General features: G+C 40.9%; 1 protein-coding gene across 4 annotated transcripts in view; it reads right to left on the bottom strand.

The window, feature by feature from the left end:
• Window positions 1-4,924: 4,924 nt before the first annotated feature.
• Window positions 4,925-19,510, bottom strand: part of SMCO4 (single-pass membrane protein with coiled-coil domains 4) — a 28,696-nt gene continuing 14,110 nt past the window's right edge. For 2 of the 4 annotated variants that reach the window (XM_062487546.1, XM_062487543.1), the window contains exon 2: window positions 4,925-6,037. In XM_062487546.1, coding sequence (XP_062343530.1) covers window positions 5,731-5,910 — 180 coding nt within the window. In that variant the 5' untranslated portion in view covers window positions 5,911-6,037 and the 3' untranslated portion in view covers window positions 4,925-5,730. Of the gene's footprint in view, window positions 6,038-11,225; window positions 11,298-13,386; window positions 13,459-14,547; window positions 14,565-19,510 lie in introns of those variants that run through there. The other 2 variants (XM_062487544.1, XM_062487545.1) reach the window with 2 other exon arrangements.

Raw genomic sequence — 19,510 nt, forward strand, 5'->3', positions numbered from 1 at the left:
TGTGCAATGATGCAGAATGAGTGAATGAAATTGTCAAAAAATGGGTACAATGGGTTTTTTTCCTAAAGCTTTTAAAGATCTGGGCAAGCTACTGATTTTGGCTGATAAAATTTTAGGTTTCAGCTTGACTTTTGTGAAGTGCCATATAAACAACTGCCTGTGAGAAGCACTGAAAACTGGGAAGTACCTGTATCTGAGCAGCCTGCTTGCTGCTGTTGTTGCCCGCTCAGAGAGCATTGTGTCACAAATGTGCTGAGACACAATGGATCAAGGTGCCATTTTTTTAACACCTACTTACCAGAAAGGTTGTCCTTCCCTTTCTCAACCAAACAGCAAAAGTTGCTCATGTGACAATCCCCAATTTAAATAAGCCCATTGCTACCACAGTATAGCTGGAGCCACAGCCACTGGTTTGAATACTTTAGTTGCATTAAAAAGCAGAAGCTCAACTGAACTGGTGAGAGGTTTCTGAAGGAAGATGCATGTTCCTGATGTTATCATGCCACAAAAACTTTAAAGAATGATGGACAGCAGAAATAATAAAGTCTGAGAATTATTCATTTATGAACAGGGGTTGGACATGGGTGTATACTGTTAGAAAAGGAATAATCAGAAGGGTCCAAGGCTATAAATTCCTGAAAACACCAATAAAAATGAAAAAAAGAGAAGTATTAATCATTGGGCTCATTTGACAGGACAAGGTACAATCTTCGGGAGCTACAAATTGCCAGAAAAATACAGAAAATTTATATTCGACTTTGTGAAGAGTGAAGCAATGGAAAAATTTTTTAAGCTGTTGAACTTTGATGATTTTTCAAAGCTGTACTGAAAAGCAATTTTTTGGCTCCCAATTGAAAGACTTGTTTTAAATACAAAGAACAGTGGTTCAGGCTGCCACCAGCTTTTTTTTTTTTTGGCTGAAGGAAAAACAGAGGTCAAATGCACGCAGTTGCCAACATGTTTCATCGAGATGTAATTTTGAAATAGTTGGTGGAATAAGAGCTGCCAGAGTATTGTTGTCCAATTCACTCCCCAAACTTACTCTGAGGGAGTTGAAACAGCAGTTACTGAATACTAAATAGCCATTTAAAAGTGGCTCACATGAAAGTTGGATATTTAGCACATTTTCTTCCATTTCATACTCTCTCCTTTTTTGTAAAGGAAATATAGGAGTATAAGAATGGAAGAGTGTGCGACAGTGGGTACTCTGAGCCAATGTAGAGAGGAATGCAAACTAGCAGCAAAACACAGTGCCAGATGAACACAAAAATGAACAATTACAGGCATGGCTCTCTTGCTTTTACGATGGGTAGACTTAAACAACGGCCAATAAATCTCTGCTGTGAACAGAGATAGTAGAGGAAGTGCCTAACCCCCAGTGTCACTGTCACTGGCTTTATTGTCCTGTAACTGGTTCTAATTCCTGGTCTAACAGCAGTGCAACAGCACACAGAATCAAGCCCACCAGCACTTAATTCAAAGCTCGAGTAAACACCAGTGGTGGGAATGAGAAGGAAGCTGTCAACAGAGAATGGTGAATGCATGAGCCCCAGGTGACTTCACATCTACGGGCTGTCATGCCAGTCATCAAAGCCTGGATTACACAGCCAGCTCAGGTACGTGCTGAACTCCACTCACTCCTGCTGCTCTCTGCTCCTGCGTCTCCCACAGACTCAACAGCTGGGACAGTGCACTGGGGAGAAGGTCTGTAGCTTGTATCATTCCCCTCTGGCTTTACAACCTACAACAGCCAATTATGTAATTCACAGTCCTTTTTCTCTCCCATTTAATTCCATTCAAAATAGCTATCCACTAGATTTTACACACCAACTGCCTTCTGCTAGGGAAGTTTGGTTTTTTTTCTTCTCACACACAGCTTCTGCTGAGAAAATGCTAGGGCTAACCAGTGTGGGAACTGTGTGTTGTTTTTCCCTCACTGTGGGGATTAGATTTCAAAGTTCACTGTGTTGGAGTTACTGTTTAATCACAGGGACACCCTCAAATCCATAAATAGGCTTTAATATAATGTACTGCATCTAAGTTTCTGCTAGTGGATTGAGCAATGCCCCTAGACTGTGATAATGCTGCATTCCTGTGTCCCTTCCTAAACCAACAGAATTATCTGTTTCTTTCACCTCTTCCACAGCTACAGGAGTGTTCAAAGTTGTACATGAACCATCTGGGCACTGAACATAAACAGTCTGAAAACGGAACAGTGCGTCTTTTCTATTGTGTGCATTTGAACTGAACATCAGCAAATAAGTAAATATTTTCTTATGGATGGATTGAAATATGAGACCAGAAGCCAATCTCTGAACTCTTAAAAGACATGTAGTTCTTCCTTCAGACCACAGGCAATGCCACTGGCTTTTCTCACTTGGCTTTGGGGAGCTGGGGCCATGTGTAACACAGCTGGGCATTTACCCCACTGCAAGAATACTTGACACGATCGCTTTTGTTTTCTTAGCACTTCGCAGACATTTATAAAACTCCCTTCAAACCTTGATGTTTAAGTATTTGACTCCGATTTGATTTATGCTTTGAAAAACCGAGTTTAAAAAACTGCTTCTATAACTTAATTTATCAGAAGGTAATGGCAGGTTTTTAATGACTTCACCTGATAATGAGCACTCTTGGAAACCGTAAGACACTGCAGAAGAAGTGTCTCAGCATGAGTTTTCTGGAAAATGCTTGTAATAAATCATTCAATTTTGCCCACAAGCTACTGTATGCTGGGAAAAGGTTTGAAACCCTATTTCTAAAATATTTTTGAAGGCAACTGACAGTTGGAGTAATATATACAGTTAAAAAAACAGAGGCACAGTTACACCTTCGGCTGAGAAGCTCATACAACTTGACATTTGGGCAACCACCATTCATTTACTTCCCCATTATTACTCAGTGATTTTTGACAGTTTCTGTCTGCAGAGGCTTCATACCTTTTTTCCAAATCCCCATTCTCATATTCAATACTAGTAAAAGGGAATTTGGTAGAAAATGTCAGAATCCAACTTCATTGTTTACTAGAGAGAAGTTTTTTTAAGTTGAACTGTGAAATCAATTCCAGCTTCTACATAAGGAGCCATTTGGAAAGTGTAACATTATTTTCCTCTGAATTAGCACTCAGTAAAACTGCACATTCCAGAGAACTGAAATACACAAATTAGCTATAGGTTCATATTAATAGACATTTGTCTCTGAAAAATTATTACTATGACCCAAAGAATTTACAGATGACAAGAGATAAAGGAAGGGCATAAGAAAAAGCAGCAGAAACATTAACATCTCATTAGAGGAGTAATCATAAATGTTATCTAACCCAACTGACCTTCTACCTATTTAGTTGTTATCAATCCAGTACATCAGTTCATCGCTTTTATGTCACAGACTGAAGTCTTGCAGAAAAGGAAGGTGGGGCAAAACTACCTAAGGACTCTGAAAAATTTCAGGGAAGGCTCTCTGAATTATAAAATCATTACCTGGGCTCATAAAAAAGCCCTGCAGGAAGAAAGGACTGAAATAAGCTGCTACTCAGAGATGGAAAAGTCATAGGCACTTCATTAGAGCCATCATAAAGTATTACAGAGTAAGAAGAATCAGAAAAACCCTGGTTGAGAATCCATGGAAGAGGATGATGAGGAATCTATGCAAGAGGTTATCAGAAACTGCACTTCTATTCCAGACACCAAAGACACCAAGTACCCTGCAGGACACGTATATTTAAATTGCATACACTTTTGGTCACTTGCTCAGACACAAATTTTATTCAAGCTGAACAGCTCAGTTGAAAAAGGTGCAAACTACTAGAGCTCCATTGCAGCCATCCCTGACTGAGGATACAATCAAAATAGGACATGGATTTGGTGCCGGGAAGAACAGAAACAGCTGGGAGATGACAGACTAAGCAATTACCTTTACAGATTGATCATTTCAGAGCTCCCCAGCTGAAGGAAGCGGTTGTCAGTGCAAAGCACAGATAATTCCAGTGTCAGCACACAGCTCGCTGAGCACAGGGGTTTGCCAGCAGACTCCCTGCTGGTCACTCAGTGCATAAAATGCTCTTGCAGTCAGACCACGCTGGCCATGCTGTCTGTGCAGTTCGTTGTGCAGATATCCCAACTATGATGCACGCTGCAGGGGGGAACAACCTCACAGTTCATCCAAACTCTTTTCTTTATGTTTTAGTAAACTTTGTATTTCAAAAACATCTTGGTCTTCAGGGCCACTTTTATTCTAGACACTCCTGACAGCACTAGCACAACATCAGGAGCCATGGCCACCCTCGCACAATCAGGTACTGCATCATTCCCAGTGGAGCTGGTTAATAGCCAGCCATGGGCTCACCCTGCTCTGGGAACATGGGCCTTAGGGCAAAGTATATTGCAAGGATCTGCATTTGTCCACCTGAGTGAGCTTTTCTTTTTGTAAAGCAGCTTTGGCTGGCAGCAGCATTCTGCACAGGAGCAGTACATGGGGGTGATGCAAGAAACACAACACCCTTTCACTGGCACCTCAGTGAAGAGTCCTACTGACTTCACTGGCACTATCTCCAAGCCAAAAGACTACACATGAGGGAAAGACTCAAGGGGTCTTTAACTTTCACTACAGAAATATTTCTTGCCATGCACCAGTGCACCATAGCATCACATTCTTCCTTGCTTGGCCTGCATTTAAGCAGCAGTTTTCAATCTCCTTCCCCAAAATCTTCTGAAGGTTAATGACTATTGAGTGCCTTAAAATACTTGGATGAGAAAGGGTTGTAGTAGAATAGAGCGTCATTGACATATTTTGATGAGAAGTAGCTTAATTTCCTAGAATTAAACTGCCCAAGCTGTGGTCACAGCTTCATTCCAATGAGAAGATGGGGGGCATGCCACAGGACAGTAGCTCACTTCAGCAAACAGATCAGAGACCAAAGTTATGCTATTAGTTTTCCATTTTTAATAGAAGAAATAATCAAGAGCTATATGCAAAACCACCTTTTTATTGCCACTTACACAGTTTCAAATACTGAACATTCAGATAAGCAACCATCTGTGTTTATGTAGTTTATTAGTTACTTCACCGTAACCTGGCAGAATCTCCCTGGCCAAGTTCTGTAAGATTCCATCCAACAGATCCTGAAGTACTCACTGTGCATGTTGATATCTTGCACCAAAAAGAAATCCTTTTTGAGTGAACTATATAGTAGTTGATGAAAAAATTATTACACAATATAGGCTTTCACAATGTCACATTTTTGTTCAAAATAATTTGAAGATTCCAAGTAAGACTTCTTTTATTCAAAAAATAAATATATCCTTTCTGAATCAAAGCACTTCATATGACATTAAGTACAAAGAAGAAATGTACTTCTTTGGAAGTTCTGAAATAGACATACAAGAGCTCATGGGAGCAACATTATCCGTAACAGTGATAAAAGCTGAAAGCTGATTTTTTACAAATTTATAGCAGAACACGATTTCATTTTACAATATAGAGCTTCAAACAGCTTTAAGAAAAACACCATTTTTAAAAGTCTGAAAGGCACATAACTGGGCCATAAAACGTACTGGCACATTCACTAATACGTTTTATGTTACATTCCTAAAGAGAATCCATGGGACTCTAGCCAAGAGAAAGACTGAAAATACCAGCAAGATCCTTTGCAAAGTACTAAAAGAGTAGCAGAGTTCCTTTTGGCTCTTGGTAAAATTAATATCCCAAAGCTAGAGAGTCTGAAAAGCTGCATCATTCAGTTGTATTTGGACGAGTCGCTACATAAACAAACACGACAATCAGCAGCACTACGACAGCCAGTGTGGGGAGCACCACGGTGGTGATCTGTTGCCGTGCCTCTTGCATTGCCTGTTTTCTCTCCTTTTTATCTTTGGAGGTCTCTTTTTTGGGTTTTCCTCTCAGCTGCCTCATCCTCCTCTTTGGATCTTTTTTTTTGCTGAAATGTGGCACCAAAGAGTGTGGAACAGCAGAAAATTGTTCAAGGTCTTTTGAAACAAGAGGCTGAAGAATTCTGTCGAGTGGTTGGCTGCGCAAGAAACTGCAAAAGAAAGAAGACAATTCTTTTGAGCAAGATCTATGCATATTCCAGTAATTAAAAACATCTGCAGCTCTACTTGGTAAATCTCTCATCCAATGGACACCAATGCAGTCTCTTTCAAGGAAACAATCATGGAATTCAGCTCATCCACATAACACTTTGCCCATAAAAAACAAAGCAGCCCATCATGGTGTGCATCCATCCAAGAACCCTGAACCTGTTCTCTGTTAAGCCAGAAACAAAGCCCAGCACCATACATTTTATCCTCCAAGGCAAACACGGTAGCACAGCTAAAGACTTAATGAAAATAATCCGAGTTATTCTTCCATCAACAGGGTTCCAGCTGCCCCTTCTTGAAACAGCAGGAGGCTCATTGCTCAGGGGCTGTGGCTCCAACAAACCTGCAGAACAGGGAGGGGCAAGCATACACCCTGCCACAAGCATTTATCATCAACAACAGGTATTTATTGGCATAAAGGGTACTCCAGCAGGAAGAAATGGGGAGAAAGAGCTGCTTAATTTAATACCTCTGGTTCTGCTGCCACACAACTAAGTCTAAATCAGAACATGACTCAGTGCTGTTACTGTTACTGCAGCTGTCATTGACCATAGAAAAGAAGCCCAAGCGGTAACAAGTCTGCTAACAAACCACTGCTGAAGACAAGCAGTCATCAATAAAGTAGAACGTAGTTGTTCTAAAGCACCTCCTAGACAATTATTAAATACAGAAATATCTACAAAGTGAGATTAACAAAAACACAGCACAGTACCAAAGCCTCTTTGAAATGAGAGTTAGTAGGCGCTTAGTATTTCTATACCCAAAGTTTTTTGCCCCTGAACTGCCTGGGGCTGTGCAATTCCCTGACTGCACAGTGAGGGTCGATGCCAGCCATTGGTTATATTCTTCTCCACCACATCCCCCAGCAGTTCTGCCATGGCACAACAGCTGGACACAGGTCACATGTAAATAAACAAAGACTGGAAGGGTAATAATTACTGGTGTCAAATACTAAGTTGAATTGAAGTAAATTATGAACTCAGGTTCTTACATCACTCTAATATACTCAGAATAAAATGTATGAAGACATAAGTGGGTTACTGCAACTTCCTCTTTTCTTTCTCTCTTCTTTATATCAAAATGTGAAGATAATTTTAATGTGCTGCTGTAGGTGAGGACCATATGGCAACAAGCAAAGGTGCAAAGCTCAGTTCACCTCAGACAAAATTTCCTCTTGATGTGTCATCTCTGGTTGATGCTACAAGTTGTCTTATGACTACTTTTTTTCGAAAAGAAGAGGTTTCACTGAGAGTGAGATGCTTTCTTTTGGTGTTACTGCACAATCTCATTCATCAACCTGATCACAAAAGCAAAACGGAACTAAAAAACACTCACAGACAAAACAAGAGTCTTCACTTAGAGGTTATGTGCAGTTACAAAGGACTTTTCATCCTTTCTCACAGTAACAACCTGCCTGCTGTGAATCTCATCTAGGCAATTACTTTGCATCATTTAAGGTACAATGTGAAATAACTCTGCTAAACTTTAACTGTCTATCGTAGCAAGCCAGAAAACCAGCAACAAGGCAAAGAATCAATACTTCTGGCTTTATATGGTCCATCCTGGATGTAATCTAAACAAATAAACAAAACCAAAACAAAAATAAAAAACTCCACTCCCAACAAAAAGAAGCTCAAGCATGACAGGATCTCAGTGTTCAGGTGGATTCATCAATTCTGTATCTCCTGCCTGTAGATCTTTCAGGAAGTTGTTTTTTGATCATAAACTTAGCAAATTCAGCTTGCACTCTGAGGCAAACCCTTCATTTCGGTTTTGATAAAGTACAAAAGGGGAATTTTGGTGCCTAGGATATTTTTCAAAAGAGGAAACAATACAATTCAAGTCTTAAAAAGAATCAATTCCTTCTGCACAGTACAGCTTTAGAATCAAAATACGTAACATTTAGAAACCAATGAACTTTGTGATGGGGAGGTAAACAGGAATTGGATGGTGCAACTGAGCAACTACGTACAACACCCTGTCCCCATCTTTAATCAAATGGGCTATGTGATTTCTAAACTTCCATAACTTTCTTCTCAGCAAATCCTCAACTCTCCCTGACTCAGGGCAGAGCTTTTGGTACTACACCACCTGCAAGCCATGGGTTTCTGGTTTGGTGGTGCTGTTTATCACTTCTCTAATTTGCTTCTGAATTTTCTCTGAGGCAAAACAAATTTTTTACCCCTTCTATTTCCATTCCCTCTCCTGCTCTGCTTGCAAGATTTATTACCAAAATCTAGAAAAACTATTATGCAGAATAAAGTTTTACACTTGTCCTTTGGGATAATTAGCCAACCAGACCATTTCAAGCTGTATTTTGGTATTGTTTTCTGTTTTCACTGTTAATGTATGTCTATGGGATTTGTATCTGGATTACCCACAAGACCCAAGAAGTGATGGACAGTAAAAGCCTCTGGGACTTTCTGTGTACCACAGTAACAAAAGAAGAGTTGCCATGAAACCAATCTCTCTAACAATAAATGTATGCCTTGCTCTGTGCAGCATCACTTACTATCCAGACATTAAAAACATCAGGATGTTTTTTTTAAAGTTTCTTTTGAATGAATATTTCATTCTGAAGCAGAATTTTACCAAGTTAATTACATACACTGGCTAACATCTGACAGCTTAGAACAGAAAGCCTTCTTGCAAACGTCAGCACCACTTGAATTGCAAGCTGACACTCTCCAGTTTGGGAATCTGGCTTCAATCTGCAAATACATTTCCAGTAGACTGTGTTACTTGGCTTTGCTACTGGCTGAGATGGACTAGCACAGAAACTGACCCAGAGTTTTCAGAAAAATGAGCTGTAGGGTTCATCTTAACTGAACTATAAAATGGAAGTGGTGAATCTCTTCAAGTGGCTGCCAGGGTCCTGCTGCCACCAGATGCCCAGCCATGACTGCCAGGATTGGACAGTTGCTGCAAGAAACAACACTTTTCCACAGGAAAAGTCCAGGATGTTGTAGATTCTGCTATGTTCATCCTGGAATGAAACAGCCCTGAAAAACCAGATGGATACGAGGAAACTCTACAGCCCATGCTGTACAAGCACATTCAGAGTGCTTTACACTGCCAAGCCTCTTACCAGCCCCCGTGGACTTCACTGACTACTAAAAATTATGGGAAGAAAGAAACAGATCCATAAAGCACATCAATGCAGTGACAGGGGCAGGATTACAACATTAGGGTCTTGTTCTTTGTGGCATGCACAGTCCATGAGAACAAATTATCTGACATTACTGAGCTACATCCTCTCTGAGCCAGCAACCACCCTGCTTGTGCTCTGAGAAGGCTGAATGCCAGTGAAGAGAGGAAAGAAGTAATACAGCATTGGGATGGGTGTAATTAACAGTCTCATTAGCACTGGTCATTTAAAACAACTCAGAGCAAGCCACTATCAAAAGGTCAGTGAGAAAGTGATGTCCCACAGGTACTTCAGTCTTGTGCTAACTCAAACCTTGGACGAGCTGCAAAAGAACTGGAAGCTCACCTTTCCTCCTCAGACAGAAACTGAGTCTCTTTTCCATGCAAGTCTTCCCTGGTGGGGGGGGGGGAAACTCACTGCCACAGGCTGCACACATCCCATCCTCCTAAGGCTACTTCCCACGGGTATTAACTGCTCGACTGGCCCAAACATCTGCCTAGGGGGAAAACTATCACCAAACTGGTTCAACTACTGCCTTAACTGGAAAACCAGCAACTCCCTCAACTGGGACACAACTAGAACACCAACAGAAGGGATTAACACTCTAGCAAAAGTGGCGTACTGTAGTCCACATGACAGCAGCCTGGCACTAGCCAGACATAGTAACTTCACCTTTTATCAATCTTGAAATCTAAAATGCATGCGGTAATGAGGTTATTTTTAAGTTCACTACAGCAAAGTTTCCCCCAAAAGCAGAAACCTGCTGTCTAGAAATAAAGAATTTTGATTGCCAAGTCAAGAAAATGAGTGTTGACTTGGTAAAGTTGTTTGAAATGCTCATCGCACAAAGCCTACAGCAGCTTGATAGTGAAGAGCTAAGGTTTACAGGAGAAAAAAAAACAGTAAAAAAATCAGGCTACTGAAGAGAAATCTAAAGACATCATTCTTCAATGTAATACAAATTCACTAATTTAGTATTCTGGGTTGCCTACTAGAGCAATCACATTCCTCCTTGCCCATCATCAGCATTGTTTTTTATATACAAAAAGTGTTCTTCATTCTATCTTCTGGGTTAAGTCACTCTGAGCTGTTTCTGCAGAGCTAACGTCAAAACCTAAAAACATGAATTGGTGGAATGAGTCACTGAAGTCACTCATACCAATGCTGAAGCATTTGCCAGCATCTTAGACCAAGTCAATTGTGGCTAAGCAGGCATAATTTTATACCAGAGGTCTATAGTGGAACCTGTAGGGACTGATATCCTTCAAAATATACCAACAGTCTTCCAACCACATCTATGCCAGTCTGTTATCTCCTTTTTTTGGTAAAATTAACCATGACCTTCAGTAATCTGCAGTCAAAAGCTCCTCACACCACACAAGACTACTCCTGCAACTGTTAAACAGCAGCCTTGACTCAGGCTACACCAGTGCTTATGGAGTATTGCAAATTTGCATATCCTTCCACATGCAACACATGCACAAAAGATTTTGTTTATCTTCACTTAGGATAACTGCATGCCTTGATGTCTGAAGAACTTATTATCACCAACCTTATAGCATGAATGTATTAACCATGTTAAACTGACTAATTTTTCTCCAAATCTAAAATTACAAGTGTATGCAAGCCAATTTGGCTCAACCTGGCTTCATGATCCTGCTACTGACACTGCAACATTCCTGGAACAGCAAAACAACTTCAAATTCAAACAATCTGACAGGAATTAATTTTTATAATTTAAATTTTCCCTTAGGGGGATGTATGTTACTGAGACATTAAAAATAAACAACAAACCAGCAGACAATGCACACAGACATTATTCAGACTGCCTGCCAGCAGTTGGAAAAAAGTACACAAGACATCTAAGCAGACAATACTCTTCAGATTATTTGAGCATTAAAAAATCCCCCCAAACCAGTAGTACCCAATCACCAAGACACACTAGCATAAGAGTTGAGAAGAACCCAAACCAACAAACTTACCAGCTTGTTACTTATTTTTCTTGCTGGGCTGATTACTTCAGGGTCACACAGTCAGAGCTGCTGCATTGGAGGCTGGAAGAACCATTGGGCCCAATAACTGGAAGGAGGAGGAAGTAGGGACCCAAAGGGCAAGAAGCAGCTTGGCCAGCAGGGAACCACTGCTCAGCGCTGTGTGGTCATTAAAACAGGAGCACTCCCCATCCTCGTGACAAAGACCATCCTTCCCACCAGGGAAGGATTGTTCCTTGAGTGCTGCTGAAGGCCCAGGCCACGGCAGAGCATCCTCTCCTTGCACAGCCCCAGCAGAACAGACACAGGGGCTGTGTGCAGCCAGAGCAGCAGTGTAGGGCCTCCTACACACAAAGCTTTAGTCTCCCTTACCTCACGGAACTTCAGCTCCCTGCAGCCAAGGTGGTGACTGCTGCAAGGAGATGGCAGCTCCTGACAGAGCAGAAGGATCCCTGATGTGCTGCCCCAGCCAGCATGGAGCCCAGAACCCACAAGTTAGCTGAAGTAATACCATTCTTATTTCCATCTTTAATAGAAGTGGGGTCTAAGCAACAGAGATCCTTTATTTCCTAGCTTCGAAACCACGCAAATGTTTTGGGGTTTTTAAATGAATGACTGAACTGCGTGTAATTCTCTTGCACAAACCATGGGTACTATTTTAATAAGGGATAAGTCTTCTTTTAGGCTACCCCACAGAATCACAGAATTACACAATCAAATGGATTGGAAAAGGTGTCTGAGATCAAGTCCAACCTGTGACCAGACATCACCATGTCAAACAGATCATAGCACTAAGTGCCACATCCAGTCTTATCTTAAACAACTCCAGGAACTGACTCCACCTCCCCGGGAAGCCCATTCGAATGTCTAATCACCCTTTCAGTGAAGAAATTCTTCCTACTGTCCAGCATGAACCTCTCCAGGTGTAGCTTAACATTGTGTCCGCTTGTCCTGTCACTGGTTGGAAGAAGAGACCAACCCCCAACCTGGCTGCAGCCTCTTTTCAGGTAATTGTAGAGAGTGATAAGGTCACCCCTGAGCCTCCTCTTCTCCAGGCTTCTTCTCCATGAAATACAGATTTATTTTTTTTATCATTACTTTGTAATTGATTTTACCTTGAGGTGACATACCACATTTTGGATGGGGGATTTGCCTTCCTGAAACTCTTAAGGTTTGACTATTGCAGGAATAGCATCAGCAAGGTCACCAATTTCTAAGGTGTTTTGGCCAGATTAGACATGCAGCTAAACAGGAATTTTGAAAAGTATTTCAGTGGGAGTCTGGAACATATGTACAAGCAGGAATACCGGTGCAACTCTGTTTTACCTCACATTTTAGTTCTGGCAGATACGTAAAAAATAACATAACCCTTACATCTTCTCTGGAGAACATGGTCATCACTTTGTCTGGCTATTACCCAGGTAGAACTTGCAGCAGCACTTGAACCAGTTTGCACCCATCTCCCATGCAGAGACAAAAGCTAAATCTGCCCCTGTGTTTGTGCCAGACCCATTAGGCACCCAGCACCTTGCAAGCCTGGCTCTTTGCAGGAAGCTTTTGGGGAGAAAAAAAGGCAAAAAAGCTTGACTAACAGTTTTTAGGCAACTGCAGTAGTAAATGTCCAGCAGTATTTCCATCGCATTCAAGCACAATTATTACACCTCATTCTTACCACTAAATGTAAAATTGTTAAAAAAATCTTCATTATTTGACTGGTTCTATGTAATCACTTATGTGAGTGACAGGGCAAAGATCTGCCAATTTGACTATGAGTTCTGAACCCTAAAGACTAGGCCTGCCCAAAAGATTAGCAAAATACTTCAATCCTAGTCACATCCTCCATCCCTCTCCCAAACCTCCCCAGACAACCCACTCTGAGCAACACAAAAGCAGCTCCATGATAAGGTGAATGTTCCAGCTACAGGAGAGTTTCTTATGGTACTGGAACAGAGTTCTGTACAAACACTAAAGAGGAGAACTTATTAATTGCTTTTAAAAAACGCTGATTTTTAATTTGTACAAGCCATCTCCTAACAAAACAAGCAATGACTGCAACAACAGCCAAAAAAATAACTTTCCTTCTCCATGATCAAAATGCTTCTGGTCACCCATTCCTTTTAAATTGAAGCTGCACAGCAGAATTCATGCATACCTGAAGATAACGCTTGCAATGCTAAATTTGAGATCTTCTCTTTCAGTGACACTGTCATGATTTCAGAGTCTGCTAAAATGAAGAAAAGCATTAAGAGAAAAATTTTTGCTCTGTGAAAAATGGATTTTCACATAACAGCAGTTCTTAATATCATAAAAATTTACCTCAGTCTATTTGACTGTAGCAAGGAATTATAATTAGCAAATAAAAAGAACCCTGTTTTCAAGGGTGAAAGCTTTTAATTATACATGTAGCAATATGGTACTATTAAGATTCTGTTTGAAGTCAGTTTAACATCATTTTTTAGTGAGAGGTGGTGGCTTTTTTTCTAAAGCTGAATTGACCCATCATTACTGCAACATCACATTTACTGTAAATGCAGCTTTGAGAGTCTCCAAACTACTCACAGCATTTGGAAAATGAAAGCCATCACTGAATGCTGCCAGAAAGTCAGAGAGAGCAAGGCCACCAAAGCAGAAAGCTATTTCCATATGATTCTCACAATTCTAAGGACTTGGGTATAGCAAGCAATCTCCATCAGAAACAAAGAGCTGTGGATCTCTGCATTTGGGGAGACATATTTAAACAGAGGCCAGGCGACCTGCAGTGCCATCCTATCTGCCCTGAATGCAGCAAAGAAACTGAGAAGAAAGCAATTAAAGCAAAATAAATAAAAAGGCAAGCTCCTTTGCTCCATGAACAGGTGGATAAATAACCTGTATTTTTCCTGGTAGAGAACCACCAACATCAAGACAACTTTTCCAACAGGCAGTCCAGTGAAGAAATACAACTAATGTTTACTGAAAACACAAGAAAAATAAACATGCAATTTCTACCACTGCATGAATTAAATTCCTAGGGGAGGCTGCAAAAGAAGAGCTTGCCATTCTGCATCTCTACAGCTACAGATGATCTTGCACATAAATGTAGTAAACCACAACATCTAGCATATGACTTGGTATTATGTGTTTGCTCAGCTGTTTTTATAAAGGGTAATTTTCTCAGCTGTTCCTGACAAGGCTCCTTTGGATACAAAATATTTATCTTTCCAGTGTATTTACAGAAATTCAGTCAGTTTCTAAACAGCTACACTAAATAAATAACAAACTATCACTGGTGTCAGAGCTCCTCAAAATTTAAGTTCTGTTTTCCCAGACCAACCTATGGCATTTGCCAGAAGGGGCAGCAACAGGAATCTGGTGTGAAAACTTTCTGTTTTCCAGTCCAGCTGTGTCAGCCCACCCGGATCTCATGTGTCACCAGTCACACCTTAAGCTGAACTGTCACCAGAGGGTAGTAGCACTCATCTTCTGACATGATGATGACCTGGATGGGAAACACACTTTTCCTACATGAGGTCTGGTTGTTGCTTCCCCTGTTCAAACAAAGTTGTTCCCAACACAGTCATTCTGTGAGACAGCGTCACTATAAACGCCTTTGAGACAGATCCCTGAGGCATGTGCCAGGCACAATGCCAGCATGACCGAAACCTGATGTTACAGTTCTGTAAGGCAAACAGAAGAGTTGAGGGACTGTCACTGCTTTTCATTTCAATTCTACTGTCTTTAGAACTTTGGCACTGAATTTTCAGTGCAGGCTAAAGACTGGCAGGCAGAAAATCCTTGCCCAGAGCAAGCAAGGATGGAATGTTAAATCTAAAACCACACAAACCACAGAGGCAAGAGCTGAGCCTCAGTGGAAGGGGTGTGTGTGTACACACCCATGTGTGCACTGGAGAGGGAAAGGATGAAGAGTGAGAGAAAAGCTGGAAGAACAGTCCAAGATAGCATAAATCTAGAACATCTCGAAATGTGTACTTCCTGACCACAAGACAATCTGGATCAAAACTATTTGCGAAACTGTTTCTTCAGAAGGCACAAAGGGAAATCTCACTCTTCTAGCTCAAACATACAGAACTATCTGACACAGGAATAAGCAAGATGAATGTGCACCTGGGCTCCTGAAATCCCCCCCGAGAGTCCCACAGGAGAAAATGGACAGGAGTGCACTAACAGCACTTACCATCTCATTCTATACAGTATCTTAGAGGTATTCACAGATTTAAAGCAAGCCTGCTTTTATCTCGGAACATACTGAATAAGGGGTTCAGATCTCAATCTCATCCCCTTTGGGGATTGTCTGAAGTTCTGGTTTTTCAAGCTTTTCTTGGCACAGATAGTTTTCAGTAGGAGGCTGAGGAAAGACTGCTGGCAACAAGCCTGTCTCTCCCTGCTTTTACATGTGCCAGGGAAGGACTGTATGACACTAGAGAGTAACTAAATCACACAAAAATCGACCTAAATACAATCAATGAAGTGGGTACCTGTTACTCCCCTACTTACTCACTTTCCAAACTTTATTTTAGAATTTATGCAGTGCTCCATTTGGCAGATTTCATTCCCACCTCTGTTGCATTCTACACACTCTCATTTGATCTGGATAATCAAGTTATCAATGAACGAAATAAAAGCCTCCACCTTACACTGGAAGAGCACTACAGGTTTAGGCTAGAGCTCTTCCTCCAGCAGCCAGAAATAGACACCTTTCCCAAATTCCTTACAGTTACAGTAATGTTCTCAACATCAGTGTGAAAACAATGCCATCAGGACACCTTTTTTTGAAGGGGGTGGGGGAAGATAAGAACTGAGACTTGCAACACAGGATGGGTGGGGAAGTTTTTCTTCCTACTACTGGCCTCAGTAAAATCTCATTCTGTTTACTCCCCGGCTTAAATCTGAAGTCTTATTACATTTCACTAAACAATCCCACATTATAATAAAGCAGTTGGCTGTTCCTGCCGTGATTGATAGACTCTTTGCAATTATTTAAGGGGAAGGCACATAATTACATACAGCTGGATTAGGCTGATCAAATCCCTGTTAGCGTCTGTCAATATACACATAATAAGACAGTGTGACATTAATGTAAACTAATTTAAATGCAGAAAGTTTAATTAAGACTTAATAAAATTACAAACAGAACAAAGAAGGTTTTGCACAGTCCAACTAAAGGGAATTGCTCAGCAAAGCCACCCTATAAACACAAACCTGTTTTGCCTCATCAGCTCTGCAACACTGGTTCTTGCACCACCTATTTATATATTCCTATTTACAGTTCTACTGCCAAGACTTTCCCTCAGCTCAAAAACTTGGAAGCAAAAGCAAATGCTGTGGAGCCATGTGTCTAACAGAGTCCTGAGCAAGCCCAGGTAGGCAGAGAAGGATGTCTCAGAAGCTCCTCTACAACACTCAGCAAACATCCATTGATTAGTACCACAGTTCAACACAGTACAGTACAAGTAACCTCCTTTTAAAGCACTTAATAAAACAGAAATATCACCTCCCCCTTTGCAACACTAGTCACATTCACCCGTCTCATTTAATCCTGTACAGTCTTCCTTCTAGTCCTCCTTTTCCACTCAGGTTGTTTTTAAAGCAATCTGTTACACTCACAGGTCTCTCATTATCCAGTGATACAGGATACTGCATTAACCCCAGTAAGTTTAGTGCAAGTCTAAGCTTCACTCCCTGCTGCATTTTTCTAAGGGTAGTCATGCTCGTGCACTGCCTGCGTTGTCCTTTTCCTGCAGCTCCTAAGGACATGGTTGCAACTGATGTCCTAATGACAGCTAAAATACATTGAATGGTTGGTATGGCATAGCAGCCCTTTGTGTAAGCCCATGTGTGCAGGGCCAGGGAGATCTGGCTACGGATGCCAGAAGTCCAGTTGTCTACACTTGTTCCCTTTCCCCCTTCACTCAGTGATAATGCCTCATTCTGCATATGCACATATTATCACCATTTCCAACCTAGATGCCCTTGCTGTTTCTGTGCCAGGCATTTTCCAAGACAGTGACTCAAGGGTGCAGGAGCAACACTGTGCCACTGAAGACCTTCTCTCCACCATCCAAGGATGTCTGTGCTTTCTTATTATAAAGTAGGATAGATCTTACACAGAGCGATTTGCTCCTCCCCAACACACTCATCTTCCCATGCTAAGATTTCCTGGTATGCTCCCTGCCAAATTAAATCAATTTGAGTATCTCGTTGAAGAAAAAAAACATTGCTGATTTTGATCTGTTTTTATTAGCCTGCCAGTTGAGCCTATTGCTCTGATCTGGTTTACTTGACAATTCCTTAGCTTCTATGCACAGCCACTTCTCTGTGGAGGCCCTACAGTGTTTAAAGAACATTAGAAAGTTCACAGGATCCTCACCATGGCTTTATCCAAAAAGGCCGCAAAAATTCTGAACTATTCCACTTCACAAACACAAACATTTCCTGCAGAATCAGGTCTTGTCAGCTGGGGGAAGAGGGAAACAATGAAAAACCTGAGAAACATAAGTGCTAGAAAGGATTACAGACAGGGCAATCTCCTGGAAAATATATTAAAACTCAATACCATATTAAAACTTATGAAAAAAATTAAGCCGTCCTGTGTTCAGTCACATCTCTGCAAAGCACTTGGCCAACATCTCCATGTTACAGACAAATCACTGTTAGATAACCTTTTCTGAACAAGTCTATCAGTTATTCTAGTTTATGTTCTGTTTCCTTTGGCAGCACAGCTACTTAAGTCATCCTTCTAATCCAGAGCCTCTGGTAATTTTTCTTTTCTGTTCTAGGGCAATTCTTCAAAGCATCATAAAGGCAAATTTAATAAGCACCTCATTTTTTGCTTTCTACTTATAATACTGCAAGCACCTGCTGCTGCTGAGATCTAAGCACGTATCTATCTATCTTACTCTGCATAGACTGATTCAGATTAATCTTAATAGTTTCATATTTTAAAGCAATTTAAAGAAATATTGCTCCAAGATGCTGGGTGGATTGGCTGTGGGTTTTTTCTCTTAGGGGTATTGCTTTTTTGTTAGGTTTGGGGTTTGGTTTTTTTTTTTTCCTTCAGTGTTTTGTTTGGGTTTTTGGTTTTTTTTGTTTGTATTGTGATACAGTTAGTTCTCCCCACCCCCCTGTTTTTATTAAGATACTGCTAACCAGCTCTTAAAAATACAACTCATTTTGCTTCCTTGTTTAAACCAGCCACATTTGGGTGTATATATATATTTTTTTTTTTCTTTTAATTAGTGGAGTATTCAGTAGATCTCTCTTGTCAATCTAACAGCAGGCACTCAACAATCAAACCAAGCTGCTCCTGGAACCTAAACAGGGGAAGTCAAGTCAGCACTGGCGCTCGTAGATTTTTTTTGGGGAAGCTGTGCATGTGCAGGGAATGGGTGTTCTAGAGGTTCCTGTCATGATCCAGTACACGTAGGTTTTGAAGCACGTATTATTTGACCTTCTCTCAAAGGAGGGATATATTAGTTCTTAATCTTATCCAAGTGCTTGCAAACACCAAATGACAGCTAAGGCTACACAGTAGAGAAGTTAAGTCCTACATCTGACCTTTCAAGAGGGGCTGAGGAATCATGTCCTTAGGCACCTCTTCAGAGCCTGTCTTCCACAGCTTACAGACCGAATATTAATGGCTGCACCCTAGGCTATGGACATCCTGGTACCTACAACAGCAACACTGACCACTCATGCTGTTATTTCATTTGACAAGATGACAAATAGGAAGTTTAATGCAGTGGGGGGAAAGGAAGAAAAAAGTTATGATGCAGTGCAAGTAGGTGAGCAAGATAATGAAGCCCAGACCGAAAGTGCAGGAGAGACCCCTTACTGTGCAGGAAAAAAGAAACTGAAACAAAGACAAACCAGCAAACAGAAGAAAAGCTGCATGGAAGTAAAATAAAGACTGAAAGAAGTGGATGGAAGGGTCCATCCATCAGAGAAGACAGACATCAGTGATGGGTCTCACCTGTGCACTGTCTTTGCTTTTTTTTTTTTTTTTTTTTTTTTTTTTCTTTTTTTTTTTTTTTTTTTTAAGAGGCTGACAGCTGAGGTTCATACTCATCATCAGTCTCCTGCCTAGGTATTTAGGTGTGATGGAGCAGTCTCCTCCACAACCAGTCAGGAGACCTCATGAAGACTTCACAGGATACTCTGCAGATAATTTAATATCAAGAGTGACTCTCATTCCCAACTTCTACTCCAGAGGGGCTGTGCTATTTGATTCCCTGCAGTATACAACATGGGCTTTATAAGGTAGGATTTTAAGTATTGCC

This window comes from Cinclus cinclus, chromosome 2 (assembly GCF_963662255.1).
Source record: "Cinclus cinclus chromosome 2, bCinCin1.1, whole genome shotgun sequence".
NCBI classification, from domain to species: domain Eukaryota; kingdom Metazoa; phylum Chordata; class Aves; order Passeriformes; family Cinclidae; genus Cinclus; species Cinclus cinclus.